The 25,574-nt window shown below is 35.7% G+C and overlaps 1 protein-coding gene across 2 annotated transcripts in view; it reads right to left on the bottom strand.

The window, feature by feature from the left end:
- The window catches only part of LOC133782202 (oxysterol-binding protein-related protein 4C-like), a 28,079-nt gene extending 2,872 nt beyond the window's left edge, over window positions 1-25,207 (bottom strand). Inside the window, exons 1-4 of one of the 2 annotated variants that reach the window (XM_062221422.1) lie at window positions 24,975-25,207; window positions 21,893-22,042; window positions 18,731-18,976; window positions 17,581-17,677 (exon numbers count right to left, since the gene is read on the bottom strand). In XM_062221422.1, coding sequence (XP_062077406.1) covers window positions 17,581-17,677; window positions 18,731-18,976; window positions 21,893-22,042; window positions 24,975-24,977 — 496 coding nt within the window. In that variant the 5' untranslated portion in view covers window positions 24,978-25,207. The remainder of the gene's footprint in view (window positions 1-17,580; window positions 17,678-18,730; window positions 18,977-21,892; window positions 22,043-24,974) is intronic. The other variant, XM_062221423.1, reaches the window with a different exon arrangement.
- Between the last annotated feature and the right edge of the window lie 367 nt (window positions 25,208-25,574).

Raw genomic sequence — 25,574 nt, 5'->3', positions numbered from 1 at the left:
TTAATATACATTTAAATATTATAAAATATCATTATAATAATATATAATATATAATACATAATCTAAATTTTATTAAAAAAATTATCATTTATGTTGAAAAAGGTTATCATATTATATATATTTAAAAAAAAATCAGGAAGAGTGTTTTGGTTTAATTTTTCATTTAATATGTTTTATGTCTTTCTTTTATATATAATATTGTTTATTTATTTGAAATTTATATAACAATGATACAAATTTAATAAAATATTAAAAATTCTATAAATAAAACTAAACAAACGTGCATTGCATATTGCTTGTATCTAGTATATATATATATATATATATATAGAAGGTATTTCTCATGTGCATACACAATAAAAGTATGCACCGGTACATCCCAATTTGTTTTTGGCTTGTAAAGTATTTTTGACGTAATTTTTTTTAAAGATTGTGTATATTGTAGTTGTTTAGAGGAACCTCTGAATTTTCAATAAATTCTGAATAATTTACAGTATCAAAAACAAGGTTCAAATAGTTTGTTGCATGCGTGACTATTTTTTTCTTTTCGTGTGGAAATTGTCATGTTTGAATCTTGTTTTCGTCAATATAAATAATTCAGACTATCCTAAAAAATTTTGTAGAATGCTCTAAATAAGTACAATATACACGGTCATAAAATATATTTGCGCCAACAATACTTCACCAACCAAAACACAAGAAAGGAATGCACTGATGCATACCTTATGCACCTAAAAAATCATATATATATATACATTTATAGGGGAATTCTCTTATAGGGGCTTCACTTTAAGCCCTACCGGTAGGGCTATCAGTGTTTACAACTCGTGAACAGTTTTCAGCGCGATTTTTTTTTTATGACCGTGTATATTGTAGCTATTTAGAGCATCCTGCAAATTTTCAGAAAACTAGGTTCAAACATGTTGTTGCACGCGTGACTAATTTTTTTTATGCGAGTGGAAAACAACATGTTTGAACCTAGTTTTCGATACCGTAAACTATTCGAAATTTTCTGAAAATTTGTAGGATGCTCTAAATAGCTACAATATACACGGTCATAAAAAAAAGTCGCGCGCGAAAACTGTTCACGGGTCGAAAAACACTGAGAGCCCTACCGGTAAGGCTTAAAGTGAAGCCCCTATAGAAGAATTTTCCTACATTTATAATACTAAAATTGCCTTAATAAATAAAATTATCAAGGGCTATATGTATTGGAATATTTCATGGATAAATAAAATTATTTAAAATTTATTATAATATTAAAATTAATATCTCTTCTATATATAAAGGGTGTAGATAATAGAAATTTTTTGTTTTAACGGTTTGTTTTGTTAACTTTAACGGAATATTCTAAATATTTAATGGAATATACCTTTAAAACTAACTTTTTTTTTTAAGAAATGAAGATTTCATTAAAAGGCAACTGCCTAACACCAAAGTCAATGACTCATACATTTTGGAAGGCCAGGTCACTAAATCATAGCATTGTCAATGGAAAGAGCCAACTTGGCAAGATCATGAGCTATGGAATTGGCTGACCGGTTACAATGATAAAACCCAACCACATCAAAACTATTACAAAGCGAGAAAATATCTGCAATGACAGAACCAAACTCAGCTAAGAGGGACGTTTTGTTAGACAAAGCCAAACAAACCCGCTTACAATCAGACTCAACAATCACATTATTAAATCTCAATCTCGAACAAAGAATCAAACCATGCAAAACAGCCAGCGCTTCAGCCACCGGGGCATGATCAAAGCTTGGACCAGAACCGCCAATGATGCCAAGAAATTCCCAAGGTGATCATGGACCACCTCCCCACAACCGACCCTACGATTACCGGCCGCCTACCCTGCATCAACGTTGAGTTTCAAATGGCCAGTAGGAGGGGCGGACCACCGTGGCTGTGCTGCTACAGTTACAGCCGGGGCATTAGTGGCAACAAACATCTCGGATTTAAGAACCTTAGTAGCGTTAGCTTCACGATACCGTTTATGGAAATCAAGCGCCCACCCCAACACACCTTCCTCCTCAATAATGCGTTGCTCATGCACAATCTTATTTCTTCGAAATCAACATAGTCTCAAGCTCATCCTTCCTCAAAACAGCCACACATTCACACAAAAACATGTAAAAATCTGTATGAGGAGGAAAGGATGGAAGTGTACCAAATAAAGCATGATAAGTAATCAAACGCAGACTATAACAACCCCATAATGCATGAAAAGTAGACTCCATAGCCTCGTTGCAAATAGGGTAGTCCCTAGTAGTCGAAACTCCATGTGCCACCAAGTTGCTTCTGGTAGGGATCCAGTGTAAGCTAGCTTTCCAAGCAAAGATTTTTACCTTTGGAGGAAGAGAAAGGCCCCAAAGAGTTTTCCACCAAGAAGATTGCCCCTCCGAGCTCGAAAACAGCCCCCAACCCAACAAACGGAAGGCATTCCAATACCCGCTCTTGACAGAATACTCACCAGAAGCATTATAATGTCAAATGAGGTCATCCCGACGTTGAAGCAAAATGGGAATGGACAGAATTTGTTGAGCCTCATTCACAGCAAAAATACTATCAATCAAGTTACTATTCCAATTACCATTATCATGTTTGAGATCCTAGACCGTGGAAATGAGAGGATGACAATGAAACGAATAGGTAGTATTGGCAAACTTTTTAGGAATCCAGACATCATCCTTGATATTAACCAAGCTACCATCACCAACAATCCATCTAGCACCCTCCAGGAACAGCTCTCTACCCCATAAAATGCTTTACCAAAGATAAGAGCCCTGGCTGGTTTCTTTAGCATGCAGAAAATCCCCCTGAGGAAAATATAACCCCTTCATCACTTGAGCTGCAAGGGAGGTTTGACAATGATAAAGCCTTCAAGCTTGTTTAGCAAGGAGGGCTTTGTTAAAAACAAAAAGATCTCCGAAACCCATACCACCATCGGACTTATGCCAACACAACCGCTCCCAAGTACACCAGTGCATCTTCTTATTTTTATCATCACCCCCACCAAAAACGGGCACAAAGTTTTTTAAAAACTAACTTAAAATGGATATTTATCAATTATATTAATATAAATTCAAATATTATAAAATATCATTATTATAATAATATTTAATATAAGATTGCATATATAATAATTATATTAATATAAATTCAAATTCAAATTCAAATTCAAAGTTATAAAATATCATTATTATAATAATATATAATACAATCCTAGATATTTAATTATTATATTAATATAAATTTAAATGTTATGAAATAGTCTTATGATAATAATATATAATCCTAATTTTTTACTAATTATATTAATATAAATTCAAATATTATAAAATATTGTAGTTGACGTTGTTTTTCGTCAACTTAAATAGGAGAGCAATTAAACAAGAAAATATTGGAGGAATTGAACAAAGATGAACACAAGAGGTTTTTTACATGGTTCAGCAGTTAAATCTGCCTAGTCCACGAGTCTTTGTTATTAGAACTTGGGAGTTTTCTGGAAACTTTTCAGAGAATAGTTGCCCAGAGTTTTCTCTCCAGATACCAGAAGTCGATCCTCTCCAAATGGTGCTTCCTTCTCTATTTATAGAGAAGGTTGGAGAATTCATTCCAACATATCTCGATAAGATATTCTGTGAATCAATTAATATAATGCTTTTTAATGCATTATTTCCTACATACACGGAAACATCCCATAAAATATGGGATCGAATAACAAATTAAATAATATCCCTTAAACATTGGGATTGTACAACAATAAATATGTTCACATATAACTGATTTACTCAGATACGAGATTCATCAAATCTCCGAGACAATCATCAACTCGCCGAGACTATCAGGCGATCACGAGCTCGTCGCCTAACTTTGCCTATGCTTGGAACAAGTAACCCCTGACAAAGCCACCTCATTCGATTCGACCCTTCCCGAGCTCGAATCATTCCACCCGAAGGTAAGACATGTATCAGGGGAATACATGCATCACACCATGGTTATATGCAAGCTTAGAGCATGTTCGAGGCTTTATATCCTTGGGTTTTCGAGGTCGTTATTTACTACAAAGAGGTCCGACTGAAGGATCATATGACGACTGTGCATATTTCGAGCTTACACCTGACAAGCCTAGATTTCGAGATCACAACCTCATGCTCGAAATCTGGGTGTAACATTTTTCCCCTCAAAAGTATCAGTTCGAATCCCATGAGAAGGAACTTCTTAACTGTCCTCCTTGGAAACTGTACCGTTAATTGTACTCGAGTGTAGACACGCGTCAGCCAGGGATTGGCTAATCAGAGTACTCGAGTGCCTTTACACCATGCCTACGTCTATTCGTCTGCCACCTTTATGCTGCCATCGCTACGTCTGTACCCGTTTGTTTGATCAGATACTGAATTCGGCCAACGGTCCAGATCAATTCGATGTTTGACATTCTTTGGGGCCTATAAATATGCCCGTGTCATCTTATTCCCCTTACTTTTGCATTTAGAACTTTTAGAGAAAAGAGAAGAAAAAAACAGAATCCAAAATTTGTTCTGGTCTTGCATGTTTTCCAAACCGAGAAAACAAAACAACGTTGGCTTGTTCGACTCCGTGAGATCGTTCTTGCAACTACTCCTCCGGTCATCAATATCTCTGTATCCACCAACTTCATTGTGTAAGTATCTATTCTTGACCTCATACGTACATATATATTATGTTTTTCCCATGCACGTTTGTATTGTTGTTGCACTGTAGGCACATTTACTAGTTTAGTACTAGAATGTTTTAGCCAATATTGTGTAGCTCTTAGGCTCATCTGATATTATGGGTTTCCAAACCCAGATTTTGCATAAAAGATGCAAATATGACTCTTTTACTGTGTTATTTAATTTCCGGATAACATATCGTGTAGACCAAGAAATGGGGTATGGAATTAAGGATTTTAAATTGCACGTTTCCCAAAAATATCACCTTTTTGAGTAACCGCCAACTTTTTCCCTGAAAATCCAGGATTCTAAAAAATAAATCCACTTTTCCCCCTTCACGTCAAATACACGCTCGGGGCTCGACTCTTTCAATAGCTCAGGTTTCTTTTGAGCCTGATCTAGTTCTTTCGATCGAGCTTATTCCCTGGTTTCGAGCATCCGAGCTCGGACCATCTTGATTTTTTATCTTTTAATATCTTCTGTGCTTGGCCCTCACCCTTTTTCTTTCTTGCTAGATGTTGTAGAATTTGGAAAAATGGTGGGGGTCAGTACTCGCGATTCCTCATTCCTCGACAACTCCAAGCCCAGAGTCACCCTTTACTCGGAATCAGTGGCTGATTTGGGAGCACGAAGTGAGGTGTGAGCAAGAGGATACTCGAGCTCACTTTCAACGCCAAATCGATGAGGTCGAAGAGAGAAAGAGGAAAAAACTTCGAGTCGCAATCTATCCAGACCCAGACCCCGAGCCCAGACCAATTCCTCTCGACCCTACGCTTAAAGTAACGGTCGCTTTCAAACCGAGCGAACTTAAATTCTCACTGATGGAAGAATCAAAAAATCATCCATCCACCTCCCAGCCGACTACCATTCCCACCTCGAGGGGAGAGTTTTTCGAGACCGAGCATTATTTGAGCTTGGTTTCTTCATTGGGACAAATAACCAACATCCTAGCTCGCCACGGCCTAGGATTGTCCAGCTCACTGAGGTGTCGAGCTCTGACTTCCAATGAACAAAGTTGTTACGCCCCGGGAGATGTCCGTCCCGACAATAAGCTGAAGCTCGTAGCTTGGAGCCGCGAGCATATGAAGGCAGGGGCCTTATTGCCACTGAAGTCCTTTTTTAAGGGCTTTCTGGATTTTTTTGGGCTCGCGCCCTTCCAACTCCAGACCAACTCATACAAGGTCTTGTCAGCCCTGAGGTCGCTATACCACGAGCTAAAGTGGGAAGGGCCTTCACCAAGAGATATTCTATATCTCTTTTGCTTGAAAAGAAACCCCTCCTAAGCTCGGGGAAGAGATGGCTTCTAATACCTTTCGAGCTATCCCAGGGAGAAGAAGATCTTAGAGGACATGCCTAACCATCCTCCTAACTTCAAGCAGGCGGTCTTTTGGACAAACGGCCTGGCTCCCTCTAAATATTATTCATTCAGACGAATCTGTAAGTTTATGATCCTTTTTCTTTTCGTGCTCGACTTTTGCTTAGGCTCGATTTACTCATAATGTATTCAATTCTTCAATCAACTATCACCGTCCTACCCCCACGGACGCGATGAAGGAGCACAAAGAAGCCTTGCTCTAGCTTCTGTATGGTAGGCGCTCCCTGTCTTATCTTCTTCATGAAGATAAGCTTCGAGCCTGTGGTCTCCTGGAGAAGGACCAATCCACAGATGACACTGCCTACAAGAAGTATACCAAGTGGGAGTTTGTGCATCTCCCAACTAACAGGATTCCTCTGAGGCAAAGCTCAAAGGCACGATCCCCAGCTCGCCGTCGTAGGAGTCCATGCTCGGCGAACGACGCCAATGATGAGGCCTCAAGCTCGAGTGACAGAGGTAAGGTCATTCTTAGTTGGGCCTTATGGTCTCCTTCCCTCCTTAAGCATAAACCTGAAACCCTGATCTTATGCCTAGTTGATAGGGACAACTTCTATGTATGGTCTTGGGTAGATGATAGGGTCCATAGGTTTGATAGCTGGCTAGGAAAATACGACACAATGTATAGTCTGAATGAGGTTTAGGATGGAATAGTCATCCAATATGGTACAAACGACTATAGGGACCTTTTGAGGTTGACTTCCACGTATAGGGAAGGGACTCCCCCAGCCTCCTTCGAAGATAGGGGAATTACGTGGTCGCCGAGCACAGGTTCGGGGGAGAGTTCCAGTTAGGTTCCTTGTCACTTGTCTTTAATTCCTTTAACTGTCTGCTTCACACTAATTTTAACGTTTTGAGATCGTTTTCTAATGTGATTTGATCATGCAGGTACTATGGACTCTGACCTCGAGAATATGCTCGCCAATGGTGAGGGGGCCAAGCAAAGCAAGCGCCCGAGAGCCTCGCATAAGTCTGGTCGGCCTACAAAGGTCCCTAAAAGGACCAAGACGACTCCTCCTCCCCCAACTCCTATTGTTCTGAGCCTGGTAGCGGACCCCACTCCCCAGGTCGACATCCCTGCAACAGATGCTCCTCTAGCTATCCAGATCCTTCCAACACTCAGCTCAGTTCTGAAGAAGCCAGCGATCACTAAGGGCACTTGTTGTCGATTTCTACTCATTCTGATGAGTATGTTGTCGACAACGCTGCAGGGACTCACGTGGCCACCCTCGGGTTGGATGTCCTTTCCCGAGTAGGCCAAAGCATCAGCAATCTCGGGGCTCGGGGCTCCTCAATGGCAGTTCCTGGTCAATGCTCGTGACTCTAATGTCCTTTATGACAAGAGTACCAAGCTCATCTCCTCGGTAATTTCTCTTACCTCGCTATTTATTGTGATTTTATTCGGAGCATGCTCTAACTTGATTTGTTTGTGTGTTAGGCTCTTACTACAATTGCTAAGCTGAACAATGAGGTTCATGCGAGCATGTCCTATGCTCAGGAGTCGAAGGATCTCCAGCTCAAGCTCGCTGACGAGTTTAAGGCCGCAAGGTCAAAGCTGGAGGCTGAGATCGAGAAGGTGAAGGTCGAGCTCAAAGAGAACAGGGCCAGAGTTGAGGAGCTTGAGAAGCTGAATGCCAGGCTCGAGGAGGAGAAAAAGGCCACCTTCGAGATAAAAGAGGATGAAAAGGCTCGCCTTCTCGAAGAGTTCAAGCAGAGGAAGGATCGGGCGGTTGACTTGGCCATGTACAGGACTTGGGCCAGCAACGCTGGTCTCGACACAAGCTTCTTAGGCTCTTTTGAGGATGAGTTTCTGGCCAAGTGGAAAGCTCGGCTAGAGGCAGAGGAAGCTGCTCGGGAGGATGCTGAGAAGGCTAAGGAGGATGCTCCTACCTCCTAAATCTCGATCATGGGCTGCGTCCCTCTGAAAATTTTGTAATAGTTTATAGCTTTTGTTTTTCATGCCCTTGGGGCAAAAACAATTTACAGCTCGCAAAAGAGCTATTTACTTTCGATATTTTTAATACCATGTTCGTCTTTTATTTTAATATTTTTTGCTTTACATCTCTCTGATCGAAATATTTTAAGCAATATATATTAAAAGTTTGCTTTTGTGTTGGTTTATTCATACAAACACGTGTTGGATTTAGGCTCGAGTTTCCATGCATTTTCGCATGGTTTGCCCGATATATCTGTGTCCAATCTCGTTATTTGTCAAGGCCGGAACATACTTTTACAATGCACTCGAAAGTACTTATATGGCGTGTAAGATATGTAGTTTAGTTATATCCTGCTTTTCTAGTTACTTTTCCTCGTCCTTGGGTAGCTCCCCAAAGTTGTGAGGTCGAAACTATCTTTTTGCAAGATATTCCAGCCTCACTCTCGACTTAATTTGAAGTGGGTTTATCTATATTCCATCATTCTGTCGATTAGTTTTAGCTGGTTTGTTCCAAACTTTTTTTTAGCTCGTATCTGGTTTGTAATCCATACGCTTTTAATTTTAATAATCTGGTTTTGTCCAAACTATCTTAGCTCGCGCATTTGGTTGTATCCAAACACTTTATTTTTAATAATCTAGTTATGTTCAAATTATCTTGGCTCGCGCATTTGGTTATATCCAAAAACTTTATTTTTAATAATCTGGTTATGTCCAAATTATCTTGGCTCGCGCATTTGGTTATATCCAAACACTTTATTTTTAATAATCTAGTTATGTCCAAATTATTTTGGCTCGCGCATTTGGTTATATCCAAACACTTTATTTTTAATAATCTAGTTATGTCCAAATTATTTTGGCTCGCGCATTTGGTTATATCCAAACACTTTATTTTTCATAATCTGGTTAGCGGTCCAGACATTTGTTTGTTTTCGTGTATGTTATATTTGAGTTATTCATTTTTTTTTTCAAACTTATGGTATATATACCACTGATGCCCCCTTAATATCCTATAAGTGTGACCATAGGTTATTAAATTAAGAGAATTTGCAAAAAATACAACATATTGAAACGAAAATGAACTTTATTCATAATTGAACAATTTATTAACAGAAACTTTGTAAAGATAAACAATCATGGTTACAGGAGACATCATTCCTACACTATTGATAGTAAGGTCGTAGATGTTTGCCATTCCATGCTCGTGGTACCAACTCTCCGTTTAATCTTGCCAATTTGTAGACGCCATGTCGAATAACTGACTCGATTTGATAGGGTCCTTCCAAATTGGGCCCGAGCACGCCAGCGGCTGGGTCCCTCGTAGCTAGGAACACACGCCTTAACACTAAGTCTCCCAATCCAAATGTCTTGTCCGAACCTTTTTATTGAAGTATTGGGTAGCTCGCTGTTGATATGCTGCATTTTTCAGTTGAGCTTCATCCTGTTTTTCTTCAATCAGGTCCAGACTTACTTCGAGCTGGGATTGGTTCGAGGCTTGATCATAAGCATGGCTACGAATAGTGGTTATTTTGACCTCAATTGGTAACATGGCCTCGCATCCATATGCCAGAGAAAAAGGGGTATGTCCTATTGAAGTGTAAGCTATAGTTCGATAGGCCCACAAGACTTAGGGCAATTCCTCGGGCCACTTTCCCTTGGCTTCTTCCAATTTCTTTTTCATAGAATTCTTGAGAGTCTTATTCACAGCTTCGACTTGGCCATATGCTTGGGGATGGGCAACAGAGGATAAGCTCTTCATTATCCCATTTTTCTCACAAAAATTGGTAAATAATTCACTGTCGAATTGAGTACTGTTATCTGATACTATTTTCCAAGGTATTCCATATCAGCAGATCATGTTTTTTACCACAAAGTCCAAAACTTTCTTCGAGGTAATCGTTGCTAGAGGTTCGACCTCGGTCCACTTTGTAAAATAATTGACTGCGACCACTGCGTACTTAACTCCACCTTTTCTAGTTGGCAACGAGCCTATGAGATCAATTCCCCACACCGCAAATAGCCATGGGGAGGTCATCATAGTTATCTCAGATGGTGGAGCTTGCAGGATTGTAGCGAACCGCTGGCATTTATCGCATTTCTTGACATACTCAAATGTGTCTGCTTTGATAGTGGGCCAAAAATATCCTTGCCTTATAATTTTCTTAGATAGGCTATGCCCCCAGTGTGGTCTCCACAAAATCCTTCATGAATTTCTTCTGAGATTTTCTTGGCCTCGGGTGGAGTCACACATCGGAGTAATGGCATAGAGTATCCTCTCCGATATAACCTTCCTTCCACAATAGTGTATCTGGGAATCTGATACTTCAGTTTTCGAGCCTTGTTCCGTTCTGCTAGGAGAATGTCGGTTTCGAGGTAATCAACTATTGGGGTCATCCAGGTTGGCTCAGAGTTAATCATGCAGACATGTTCCTGTTCAGGCTCGATAATGATGGGTGTCGACAGGTGCTCAATTGGCACAACATTCAGCGCATCGACCTCGTTGGATGTGGCGAGTCTGGCCAGAGCGTTCACATTTGAGTTTTTCTCTCGAGGAACCTGCTCTATCGCATAGAACTCGAAATGTTCTAGTGCTGCTTTCTCTTTTTCTAAATATGTGGCCATCTTTGTCCTGCGAACCTGGTATTCCCCTAAGATCTGGTTGACCACCAACTGCGAGTCACTGTAGCAATGTATCGCTTTAACCCTGAGTTCCTTGGCTATTCGAAGTCCTGCCAATAGAGCTTCGTATTCAGCCTCATTGTTAGATGCTTCGAAGCTAAACCTCAAGGCAGAGTGAAATCGACTTCCAGTTGGAGTGATCAATATGATTCCTGCCCCCGATCCATTTTCATTGGAAGATCCATCGACATAAAGTTTCCACAGCTCGCGTGCTGGGATTATAACTTCGTCGTCAGATACTCCTGTACATTCCACAATGAAGTCTGCCAGGGCCTGCCCTTTTATGGTCGTTCTGGGATGATAAGTGATCTCAAATTGTCCGAGCTCAACAATCCATTTTAATAATCGGCCTGAGGCTTCTGGCTTTGACAAGACTTGTCGTAGTGGTTGGTCAATTAGCACATGGATGGGGTGTGCTTAGAAGTAAGGTCGGAGCTTTCGAGATGAGTGAATTAGGCTAAGAGCCAACTTCTCCATTAACGAGTATCTTGATTCTACCCCCAGTAACCTTTTGCTGACATAGTACACTGATTTTTGTACCTTCTAATCTTCTCAGATGAGCACGGCGCTGATGGCGTGCTTGGTTGTAGCGATATATAGGTACAAGATTTCTCCTGTGATAGGCTTCGATAAGATGGGAGGTTCCGCAAGGTGTTTCTTTAGCTCCTAAAATGCAAGCTCACATTCCTCTGTCCACTCGAATTTTTTGCCTCCTCTCAAAAGATTGAAAAATGGGAGACATCGGTCTGTAGATTTAGAGATAAATCTACTTAATGGCCCCATCCGTCCAGTTAAGCTCTGGACATCTTTATGCTTTCGAGGTGAGGGCATGTCAATTAACGCCTGGATCTTGTCAGGATTAACCTCTATTCCTCGCGCGTTCACTATGAAGCCAAGAAACTTCCTCGACGATACTCCAAAGGAGCATTTCTGGGGGTTGAGTTTCATGTTGTACTTTCGTAGAACGGCGAAGCATTCTTTGAGGTCGTCCACATGGTTATTGTTATGTTTAGATTTGACAAACATATCATCAACATACACTTCCATGTTATTGCCTATCTGTTCGGAGAACATCATGTTTACGAGCCTTTGGTACGTCGTTCTAGCATTTTCAAGTCCAAAAGGCATGGCATTATAATAGTACAACCCTTTATCGGTTACAAAACTCGTATGCTCTTGGTCTGGGGCATGCATGGCAGTCTGGTTATATCCAGAATAACCATCCATGAATGACATAAGTCTGTGCCCGGCTGTGGCATCTATGAGCTGGTCGATCCGAGGTAGGAGAAAGCAGTCCTTAGGGCATGCCTTATTGAGGTCGGAGTAGTCGATACAAGTTTTCCATGTTCCGTTAGGTTTTGGAACCAACTCTGGGTTAGCGACCTAATCCGGGTAGAAGGCGTCTCGTATAAATTTATTCGCCTTTAACCTGTCGACCTCTTCCTTCAGGACTTTCTTCCTATCATCGTCCATGAGTCTTCATTTTTGCTGCTTCGGGGGGAAGCTTTTATCAATATTAAGTGCATGGCTTATCACATTCGGACTTATCCCTACCATGTCCGAATGCGACCATGTGAAAACATCTTGGTTCTTCCTCAAGAAGCAAATTAATTGCTACTTTGTTTCTTCCGAAAGGTTTTTCCCCACCTTCACAGTTTTTGGGGGATCAACTTCTTCGATCTTGACCTCTTTGATCTCTTCTAGCGGCTCGAGGTCAGCCCTCTCTTCTACTCTAGAGTCAATTTCTTCGTCTATTTCGAAGATCCTCCCATCCTTATTCTGAATTACAACAAGTGCTTGTGCACTTGTTTGCCTTTTGCCCTCTAATGGAAATGTTATAGCACTCTGTCCCTGAAAGTTGGTCCCCTTTCGGAGTCCCGATGCCACTAGAAGTCGGGAACTTGATGGACAGATGCCTCACAGACGAAATTGCCCCCAGCCCTACTAGGGCGGGTCTCCCGAGCAGCACGTTGTAGGCCGATGGGAGATCCACCACCACGAACTCCATCATCTTGGTTATCGAGACTGAGAAGTCTCCCAAGGTTACGGGGAGTTTGATGGATCTCATACATGCAATCCATTCTCTTGAAAAGTCGTACAACGTCATTGCACAGGCCTTTAGGTCGCGAAGTGCGAGTCCCATCTTTTCTAAAGTGGCTTTGTAGAGGATATTCACCGAGCTCCCATTATCAATTAGGACTCAGTGCACCCTCTTGTTCACGAGCTAAAGGGTGATGATCAGCGGGTCATTATGAGGGAACTGTACATGAGACGCATCATCCTCAGTAAAAGTGATGGGTTGAGATTCAACCCTTTTTTGTTTCGGAGCTCTGGGTTCGAGTTTGTAGGGAGACCCATCACCAGTTTTCAGCTCATTCACGTATCTTTTCTGGGCATTCTTGCCCGCTCCTACAATATGGGGTCCCCCCAAGATGGTTATGACATCTTCTCCATCAATCGGAGGGGATCGTTCATCTTCCCTTGCTCGGGAATTGCTGTTCTGGGCAGGCGGCGCAGCTGCTGCCATCTGGCTCGTGGAAGTCTGATTGGGGTTCTGATTTCTTACATATTGCCTGAAATATTTTCTCAAGATCAAGCCTTCGATCTCATCCTTTAATTGCCTGCATTCATCGGTTGTATGTCTGATATCTCTGTGGAATCTGCAGTACTTGTTGGAGTCTCTTTTCACCTTTTGGTTTCTCATGGGGTCAGGTCGTCTGAAAGGGACTTGGTTTTCATTAGCCAGGTAGATATTCTCCCGAGACTCATTGAGCTCAGTATACACTCTGTATACAGAGAAGTATCTTTCCCCTTTCTTCTTCTTTCCCCCATCTGCCTCGGGATTATTCCCTTCATTCTTCTTTCTTTTAGAAGGGTTGTCCCTGGGGGGTTTTGAGGTCGTAGGATCCGCCGAGGTCGAGGCAGAGTTTGTGTTTGTTGTTGTAGTTATGGGCTGAGAAGTCATATTCAATGCTGTCCTCACCTCTTCTACATTAACAAACCTCTAAGCTCGTCGATTGAACTCGATTAAGGACCTAACAGGCTTCCTCTGTAAATCTTCCCGGAGAGGGCTTCCAGGCATTACTCCGGCTCGAACAGCCATTAAATGGCCACTGTCATCGACGTCACAAGCTCGAGCGACTTCCAAATTAAACCTTGTGAGATAACCTTTTAGTGACTCATTTGGCTGTTGTTGGACATTGGTCAAGGCAGATGCCTCGGATCTAATGTCGACCATGGCCTTGAATTGTTTCTTGAAATCTCTTGATAGTTGATCCCAAGAAGCAATCGAATGTCTATTATATTTTTCAAACCAGTTTTTTGCTGGTCCCGTGAGAGAGGCCGGGAAAAGCATGCATTTGAGCTCATAGCCCACGTTACTGGCTCGCATGATTGTGTTGAAGGTACTTAAATGACTGTATGGATTCGAATTTCCATCAAATGGAGGGACATGAGGAATTCTGAATACTTGAGGAAACGGGGTGCTAAAGATATGAGGGGCAAAGGGCTCGAGTTCCTCATCGAACTCTTCATCCCGTTCCTGGCCACGTTCATTCTGTAAGAGCCTGAATGCTCTTTCCAACTGCTCAATCCTTTCTTGGACTGGATCTATGGGGGGTCTGGCTTGAATTAGCGGGAACTGGTTATCATTGATTACAACTCCAGTTCCACGTCTCCGCGCGGGGTGCTTGCGCCCGTTGAGATGATCTCTCAAATCTGGATTCGGGGGATTATCACGCCCCCGATTGTGGTTTAGATGTTCCCATAAATCTGGGTGATCTCCTCGCTTTCCAGTGTTCCTGGGCTCCTGGTTGTATATACTCATAGACCTGGTGTCAGCTGAGCCTTCACTAACATGGCTCATTGCACGATTATTACCAGATGAGTTTCTTGCTGGTCACCTTGTCTTAATAGTTTGAGATCGAGACATTTGGCTTCTTGCGGGATGAGGACCCCTATACTCCATAGCAGTTTCCCTATTCTCATGCCTTTGCCCAGCTTGCCTTTCCCCGCTGCGATGGGCTGGTTGCGCATCTCTCCAAATTGGCGAGGGATGCCATATTGGCGACGGTGGATGCCTTATCGGAGAAGGCAGCTGTCTTCCATTATGGGCCCTAGAAGGCCCTGGATTTGCTTGATCAGGTTCTGCAACACTTTGCGCGGTACCAGGATTTCGGGTCTGAGCCTTCGAGGGGGCTTGATTATTCCCTACTCTGGCTGGTGCCTCCGCAGTTGGGTTGGCAGGACCTTCAGCCCGGTTACCCCTCCGGGGTCTCAATGGGACAGGCTGCTCCGCTAGTGGCAGAGGTTGCTCCGCTCTCCTGGTGGCTGTGTTTTTACGCGGCTGTCTCCGAGGCCTGCGTGGTGGGACGTGAGCGTCCCGCGGAGGCGGAGCCTGGGCATCTTGCGAAGGTGGGGCCTGAGCCGCCTGCGCCTTAGTAGCTAGTCTGGCTAGCTCATCGTTGCATTTCTTAGCTTCTGCCAACTGCTTACGCAGTTGACGATTTTCGAGTTCTACTACTGGGACATATATTTCAGGATTGTAGTACATATCCTCGTCGTCCCTGGGCGCAGGTGGTCCCCGAGAGTCGAATGAACCACTCCTCTCATCAGGATCAGAATTCACCATAGGCTGATTTCCAGGGCGTCGGGGGTACTCAGCTTCATCTAAAATTTCCTCCTCATGAATATTGGGATCATTTGCAGCCATTGCTAATTCGAGAGGCTTCCTGACTAAACAGATTCACGTATGTACTGTTTAATGGCTCTCAATGAAAGCACCAAACTGTTGACGCCGTTTTTCGTCAACATAAATAGGAGAGTAACTAAACAAGAAAATATTGGAGGAATTGAACAAAGATGAACACAAAAGGTTTTTTACATGGTTCAGCAGTTAAATCTGCCTAGCCCACGAGTCTATGTTAGTAGAACTTGCGAGTTTTTTGGAAACTTTTCAGAGAATAGTTGCCCAAAGTTTTCTCTCTAGATATCAGAAATTGATCCTCTCCAAATGATGCTTCCTTCTCTATTTATAGAGAAGGTTGCAGAATTCATTCTCACATATCTCGGGAAGATATTCTGTGAATCAATTCGGAACAAGCAACCCCTGCCGAAGCCACCTCATTCGATCCTACCCTTCCCGAGCTCGAATCATTCCACTCGAAGGTAAGACATGTATCAGGGGAATACATGCGTCAAACCATGGTTATATGCGAGCTCAAAACATGTTCGAGGCTTTATATTCTCGGGTTTTCGAGGTCGTTATTTACTACAAAGAGGTCCGACTAAATGATCATATGACGACCGTGCATATTTCGAGCTTACACCTCACGATCCTAGATTTCGGGATCACAACCTCATGCTCGAAATCTGGGTGTAACAATTGTTATTATAATAATATTTAATACAAGACTTGATATTTAATACTTATATCAATATAAATTTAAATATTATAAAATATCATTATAATAATAATAATATATAATACATAATCTTAATTTTTATTAAAAATTTATTATTTATGTTTAAAAAGGTTATTATATTATACATATATTTAAAAAAATCATAAATAGTGTTTTGGTTTAATTTTTTATTTCATTCGTTTATATATAATATTATTTATTTATTTGAAATTTATATGATAATGATATAAATTTAATAAATATAATTAATAAATTCTATAAATAAAACCAAGCTAACGTGCATTGCATGCTACTTATATCTAGTATATATATATATATATATATATATAGGTAGAAGTAACGTGCATTGCACACCTACTTAGTTTTAAAGTTGTAAACAATGTCTATAATTTTAATAAAAATTTGGTTCACTGTTTTTAATATATATATATATATATGTATATATATAATAGAATGAATTATAGTTCTATAGTATATATAAACATTTGTATCAATAATCTTTAGATATATGACATCTAGACACAACGTTAACATATATATATTTACATGGCTAAATGACATATATATATAAAATACAATAATATTTTAAAAGAATTTAATAATAGAAATAAAATAATAATAGAATAAGTCATAGTGTAGACAGTAATATACATGCATCAATTATTTTTAGTTTCTATATAATGTATCTCACAATGTCCTTTGGTGAATTTGATGAAGAAAAAAAGCTCAAATCACTTCATAAAAAATAAACTATCACACAAATTTATAAGATTAAAAAAATGATATGTATGCCTTTATTATTTTTAAATAAACATGATTTAATTATTTAAATTATCAAAAATATCTTTAAAATATTCTATTTTAATTCATTTATTTTTTTGTTTAAGTTTATGTTTGTTCCAGTTTTTGAATTTGGTCGTGACAACATGAGAATATTATACGTGAATTTTAAATTTAAGTTTGTCGCTAATTAATTAAATTTTATTAAGTTATAAAATATGAGGTTTTATTATTTTTAAATAATTATCTTGGTAAAATATCTTATTTTAATTTGTTTAATTATATATTTATTTAATTTTATCTAATTTTAATCTATGTTTACAATCTACCATTAAATATATTAATATTCTGTTAAATATAAAAATATTCTGTTAAAGCTAACCGAAAAAAAATAAAATACCATTAAAACTAAAAAAAAATTTCGTTTTCTCCACTTATGTATATATATTAGGTAGCATTTTATATGAGTGGTAATGAATGAAAGTAAGCTATTATTAATGGAGTCCCTTCCAAAGTTAATTAGCCAAATCATTTCAATGATAATAATGATAAAAAAAACCAAATCATAGAGCGAAGACAACTGACTCCATATTTTGGAACTAAGCCCAAGAGGCCCATGTTAGGAAAACTTGTGTTCATGGGCCGATTTTGTTGCATTATACTCATCATTTTAGTTCATTGAAGAAGGCATATACGTACCATAGAATCTGGGAACTGGATGTTGACACCACAGGAGCTCAACATTTTCTTTCCCATCCATTGCATGGAGTGCAGTTACAGGTGGATGATGTGAAATCTGAGTATGTCAAATTAATATAGTTATGAATATGTATAAAATTATGGGGATTGCTTCAAAAAGAGTCCTACTGGTAGAATTTTTTTGTGTTCATGACTCGTTAATAGTTTTTGGCACAATTTTTTTATGACTGTGTATATTGTATATATTTAGTCAATCCTGCAAAATTTTAGAAAATTTTGAATAATTGATAGTACTGAAAACTAGATACAAACATGTTGTTTTCTACACGCATAAAAAAGTTAATCACACGTACAACAACTTGTTTTGAACCTAATTTTTGGCGCTGTAAATTATTCTAAATTTTCTGAAAATTTGCAGAATACTCTAAAGACCTACAATATACACAATTATAATAAAAAATCGTGCAAAAAATTATTTACATATGTAGAATACAGAAGAGTCACGCTCACGAGGCTCTTTTTGAAGTCTCTATAGCATATTTTCCTATGTATAAATATTTTTAACTTTTGGACTACTTTTCATACACGACAACTTATTTAAGTTGCTATTCTATTCTGTTGTAGCCATTCTAATTGGTTTACAACCCGTAAAAGCTAACAGCTCGACAACTTTTATAAGCTGTCGAACAATTGAAATGGGCCACGTGTCTAGTTCATACTTTTAGGGAGATTCTATTGTAGGGCTTCAAAAATAGCATTCCTGACCTGTGAATAATTTTCGGCGCGATTTTTTTTTTATGACCGTATATATTATAGTTATTTAAAGGATCTTGCAAATTTTTAGAAAATTCCAAATAAATTACAGTTACGAAAAATAGGTTCAAAACAGGTTATTGCACGCATGACTAATTTTTTTATGCGAATGGACAACAACATATTTGAACTTAGTTTTCGGCACAGTAAATTATTTTGAATTTTCTAAAAATTTGTAAATGCTCTAAATAATTACAAAATACACGTTCATAAAAAAAATCACACAAAAAACTATTCACGAGTCGGGAATACACAAAAATCTCACCAATAGGGCTCTTTTTGATGTGCGTGCAATAGAATTTCCCGACATATATTTATATAACAAATTAAGAATTACCTGCTCAAGAAGAACATTAAGAGTTCCCCTAGATACGTGATGGGTCTCTCCAAGAATAGGGTTATAAGGTGCAACTCCAAAGAGTAAAGGACGCAGAGTAGAGATGTTCCATGCAAGAACTGCTTTGAATCTCTCTATTGGGCTCCCTCCAATGTTGCACTTGCCCAACAAATCATCACTAACACAATACACAGACTCACCATAACACTGTAAATGAGATTTTGGAATGTTGAACATGGGTGGCAACTGTAAGGACATCAAAGAAAATCATGCATACAATGTTACTAAAATTGTTTTAAATTTAACCAAACATCTAAAATTAGATCAATTAATGCTTTCCCAACATAGGTTGCCCTTACAATACAATTTTTTTTTGTTTTATTACATTTTAGTGTTTCATTGGGCTGATTAATTATAGTCAACCATATAAATATATATATATATATCTTCTATATAAAAAAGTGCGTAGATAATGAAAATTCTTGGTTTTAACAATTTTTTTTTGTTAACTTTAACTGAATATTCTAAATATTTAATGAAATATAGTTTTAAAACTAATTAATTATATTAATATAAATTTAAATATTATAATAATATTTTATATAAGGCTATATATTTAATAATTATATTAATATAAATTCAAATTTAAATTAAAATTGAAATGTTATAAAATATCATTATTATAATAATATATAATACAAGACTAGATATTTAATAATTATATTAACATAAATTCAAATGTTATAAAATATTATAATAATAATAATAATAATAATATATAATCCTAATTTTTTGCTATTTATATTAATATGAATTCAAATATTATTATTATAATAATATTTAATATAATACTAGATGTTTAATACTTATATTAATAAAAATGTAAATATTATAAAATATCATTACAACAATAATATATAATACATAATCTTAATTTTTATTAAAAAATTATCATTTATATTTAAAAAAAAAAGTTATCATATTATATATATATTTAAAAATCATAAATAATGCTTTGGTTTAATTTTTCTTTTAATATGTTTATATCATTCTTTTATATATAATATTGTTTATTTATTTGAAATTTATATGACAATAGTGATACGAACTTAATAAAAATAATTAATAAATTTTATAAATAAAACTAAACAAACGTCCATTGTTAATTGTATCTAGTAAATATATATATATATATATTATATTAACAATTGAATATTGATATTTATATATTCAGAATAAGCGATAATATTCTTATATGATTCAATATAATTAGCCCAATAAAATACTAAAGTCTTATAAGAAAATTAGAGAATAAAAATGATCAAATTTATATAAAAGATTTTGTGGGATTGATTTTCAAAAGGCATTGAAGTAAGTTAACAACTATAGCATGTACCAAACTTTGTTTAATCTTTAGTAGATATTTGACTTTCAAACAAAAAGGTAACAAACTATAAAATAAAATTCACAACGTTTATTAATTAGGGCCTATGTTTTAAAATGCAATATGTAACTAGTAATGTGTAATTCTCAAAATCAGAGGGTTTTTTTTGCTGTTCTACATTGAATACTAGTCATGTGTAATTCTCAAAATCAGAGGGTTTTATTAATTAGGGTTTTTTTCTTTTGAAAGTTCTTGAAATGTGGATATGTTGTTCAACATCTCATTTTAATATACATTAATTTTAGAATATATAGAACATGTATAGTACTAATAACATTACAATTAATTTAAACAACTTACCAACATAAATATAATTACCCTAATAAAATTTAATATAAATATAACACATGTAACTTAATAATTAGAACTCAAATAAAAAACTTAATATTGTGAAAAAAGTATTAGGTGTAAATGCTCACATCAATTCAAATTTTAAAGGAGCATGGTATGTTATTCGGAGACACTTTCTCTTTCTCTCTCTTGGGAAATTTGATACCAAACCATATAAAAAAAAAGTTTATGTTCTTTCTATTTTTCCTATTCTCTTTCGTTTTTACCAAAATATAACGTTAGGGAGGCTTATCTTTACATTTTTTGCTCGATTATTTTCTTGCTTGACCAAAACATTTTATGACTTAAAAAGTATGTGATAAGAATGAAATAAAGAAGTATTGGTAAGTGACATTTTTTTTTTAAAAAAAGGCATTAATTTTTTATTTAAATGTATATAAAAGCAACAGTTTTTCAACCACATCAATTTTTTCAAAATAAAATCATATAGTTTTTATTCTTTTGTTCTAGAAAATTATGAAAAAGAAAGATTGGTCCTACTAAAATGAAAATGAGAGCCTAATAATAAATATGTATTCAAAATATAAGTTGGTTTGGAATTGGATGTACTTGCATTGCAGTACAATACACTTGGCATGTAGATCTTGAATGTCATTTTTTCTAATACAAAATGGCCACATAACACGTAATGTTAAGGATATGCACTTGCGTACGTGGACAGTTACTAGCTTTTGAAATCTTAACCAAAATAGTAAATGTTAAGGATATACAAAATAATTATAAACAGTTATGTGTAATTAATATTTTCAAGATTAAAATTAATTATATATTATTGTGTATATAACTTTTGTGGTCTTAGTATTATTCTATCCATCTATTAAGAAAAAACAGAAAACTCGTAAAATTTATAGAAAAAACTAGAGTTATACAAATATGATGAATAAGAATTTTTTTTTATAAAAAATTTAAATTTGTAGTAAAACAAATTATCTTTCAGTTAAACATGTGTCTTAATCTAATCGATTAGACACTAATTAAGACAATTATTAGATAACAAATTTAAATCCTTACAAAGTGATAATAATTTTAAATGTATTTAAAACTTTTGATACTTTTCAAGAATGAATAAGAGATTTAGTGGTCATAAAAAAGAATCAAATTCTAAAAATATCTAGATAATGAAAGAAAACTTTGGGTAACTATTCAGAAAATTAGGTAACTTGGAGTAATCAAATTGCCAAATATCAATAAATTAAATTAATTTGTCGCTAACATGGTAACAAAAAAATTGTAAAAACCCAACATTTAGTCACTATTTTCCAAAAATACCAAATTATTATTTATATATTTGTAAATTTAAAAGTTTTTTGAATTTATCCTTCTAAATTTTGGCAAAACAAATCAATATTAATGATTTTAAAACTTGCCTGCAATCGGGTTAAATCGGATCCTGGCCGTACATTTTTTAATAGACTAAGAGCTCGTTGAAGCATATTGGGAGCCTTGTATTCATCATGAGAATCAACAGATTCTATTGATAAAGGCTTTGTTAGAACAACCTTAGTACTCTCTGTCCCCTGCATCAACATTGTTTTACATGTCATTTTACTCCATCATCATCTTTTACATAACTCCATTAATACCGAAAAACAACCTTGCAACTCCAATTTTTTTTTTCAACAAAATTTGAAATATAGATTAAATTGTTTTAAAATTAAATCATGAAAAAATAGGAATTTCTTTTGTTAATATAATTATATCTTGTGTAAAAATTAATTATGTGTAAGTAGACTTGTCTAAAAAAAATTGATATACCTATACGGTAAAAAGTATGTTTAACCGAACAATAAGAATAACAATTTTCCTTTACAACAAAATAAATGAAATAATGATTTTCAAAATAAAAAATATATTATTTTATATATATATATATATATATACAAAAAATGTACCTACCACAAGAAGGTTACACTCATCTATGTTTTTGTCTTATTTTTTCCTCTCAATTTTAGCAGTTGTAAAAGAAAAAAGGAAATAATGTATATCACGGGCCAATCATATAAGTTTCGGTTTAAAAAATAAGTAAATAGAAAGAAAAATATTAATTTTTAAAAATAGTAATAATTTAATATAGTAATATATTACAAAGCCAAAAACATAAAACAGGTTCGCTAACAATAACTCCTTTCGTATTTAAACCAATATAAGGGAGCAGTTTTTTTTTACTTTAATATTAACAAAATATTAACTGCACTTTTCATTAAAACTTTAACATTTTTCCTTTTTTATTAATTTTTTGAGAGGATAACATTTTCTTTTTTGGTGATACAAAGGAGAGGATTAATTTAAAATGGGAAACATTATTTAGCGATTTATGAGGTCTATAAAATGGCCACATAACACCTAATTCAAACATTCAGCTAAAAAAACGCTATATTCACATTTGTATAGGTCGATATTAATTCGGTAGGTTTTTTTGTGAGAATAATATTAATTTGGGGGGGGGGGGGGGGGGGCGTACACCACATTAAATATAAATATAGAGTTTATATTTTTTTGGACTCTGTCTTTTGTCTCATTACCTGTGTTAGACCCTGTATTTTGATAAATTACTTTTTGGACCTTATGTTTTGTAAAATAGTTAAAATAGAACCCTAAACTCAATTTTGATAAAGAAAAAATTGAATATAACAATACAGTTTTAAGCAGAATAATTTTATTTTTGTTCTGAATTGTTAGTTTGGTAAATTATTTGTGATTTTAGTTGAAAAAACATTGATCAAAATCGACTTTAGGATTCTATTTTAACCATTTTACAAAATATAGGGTCCAAAAAGTAATTTGTCAAAACACAGGGTCCAAACAAGTAATGAGAAAAAACACAAGATCCAAAAAAATATAAACCCTTAAATATATATGTTTTTTGAATTTATTTATAGAATTACAACTACCAAACCACATGAGTCACTAATAAATAATTTGTAACGAGAAAAACTAGTGTGACACTAAGTGATGTTACAATTATTGGGGAATCTTTTTATAGGGGCTTCACTTTAAGTCCTATCGGTGGGGCTCTCAGTGTTCTTGACCTGTGAACAGTTTTCGGCGCGATTTTTTTTTATAACCGTGTATATTGTAGCTATTTAGAACATCCTGTAAATTTTCAGAAAATTCCGAATAATTTACAGTACAGAAAAACTAAGTTCAAACGCGTGACTAATTCTTTTTATGCGCGTGGAAAACAACATGTTTGAACTTAATTTTCGGTATTGTAAACTATTCGGAATTTTCTAAAAATTTGCAGGAAGCTCTAAATAGCTACAATATATACAGTCATAAAAAAATTCGCGCTGAAAACTGTTCACGGGTCGAAAAACACTGAGAGCCCCACTGATAGAACTTAAAATGAAATGAAGCTCCTTAAAAAAAAAAAAAATTATCATATATATATATATTAGTAAGATATACTACAGACATAATTATATATTATATAAAACAAAATTACTCAATATATTTTTAAACCGCCCAAAAATGTATATGTATATAATTCCACCTTAAAAATTATAAAAACATATGATATATTTTTTGTGTATAAAGTATATGTATATATAAAATTACTGATAATATATATATTTATATATCATAATTTCCACTCAGATCAGAGGGAATAAAGCTTTAACTTTCACGCCTTCTCCATCAATGGGAAGAAAGTTAAACACTGTAACTTGAACTTATCTTCAAAACGTTTTCAGCAAAACAAATAAACACCAAAGCAAAATAAAAAGAAGAGAGTTGAAAATGTCTCCTTGTTTTTTTAAAAAAAGGGTCAATATTTTGACGCGTAAAACATCATAATCAAATATAAAATAATGCTTTCAATTGTGTAGAAGCGAAATTTACGAGAACTCATGCCGTTTGAACCTAAATTTAATGTTTGTACACCATAAGCGAATCTTATGCTGTCTTAGCCTTAAAGAAATAGACAAAATAAAGCATAGAGAAATAAATAAAGGTGAGCCAAGCCCACTTTTAGACAATATAATATATCATATTCCCACTAATTTAAACGAATAATTTATTCTGACCTTCCCATTTCTGATATCTGACCACTAATATTTTATATCAAGAATAATCTTTTAACAAACAAAAATACAAAAATTTAAAATTTAATTCAAGAACGACAACACCTAGCTAGCCAGCTTGAAAACTGTCTTTAGTTTTAGTTTTTGTTTTTGTTTTAACAAATAACAAATATAGGTTGAATAGCATATACAAGTACTTAAGATATTAGAAAAAACCAGATTTTTCTGCCAAAAAACTTCCCTTTTTCATGACTGAGTCAAATATGGGATATTTATCATAGAGCCAGTTTTACGGAGATGAATCAACAAAGAAGAAGAACAGAAAAAAATAAAGAAAAATTGTATACAATATAATATATAGTAAAGAACGATAGAGATATTTAAAAGTAAATTAGCATGTATATATAAATATATATATAAAACGTACCATATATATATATGTATTTGGAGAGAATAGTGTCTTGATGAAGCAGATTCCAGAAACGGGTTCTGTGAAGATATGAAATTAGGAAGAGTTAATTTGGAGCTGAAATGAGACGTACTGGAAGAGCAAAAGAAGGTTGGGTTTATCGCATTCGATCGTGTTATATAAGGGAGTATTATTTATAGAGGCGAGAAGTCCAATTCTAAAGTCGGAGATTTAGAGATGCATGAAATAGATATGGGGGTAGGTAATCGTCTACTTCTTTTAATAATTAGGACACCCTTTATTTATATAAATATCGTCAATTTTAGGCATTCGGAGTAAAAATAAAAAATAAATTAATTTATTAAAATCATCAATGTTATTAGTTCACCATCCTAGAGTATATTTGACAGCTTTTGAGAGGTATAATATACAAAATTATATTTTTATCCATGTTGCCTACCCTAAGCAACTTGCTCTCTTGGACAATTAAACGCCTCGACTCTCGTGATTTTTAATTTTAAATAAAAGTACATACATATCGGCACTGCCAATAGATTAGAGAAATTTCATCTTATGTATATAATATTTATTAGACAATTATTTCTAAAAATATATGAC

Source organism: Humulus lupulus, chromosome 6, assembly GCF_963169125.1.
Source record: "Humulus lupulus chromosome 6, drHumLupu1.1, whole genome shotgun sequence".
NCBI lineage: Eukaryota > Viridiplantae > Streptophyta > Magnoliopsida > Rosales > Cannabaceae > Humulus > Humulus lupulus.
This window is presented reverse-complemented; position numbering and strand designations above follow the sequence as displayed.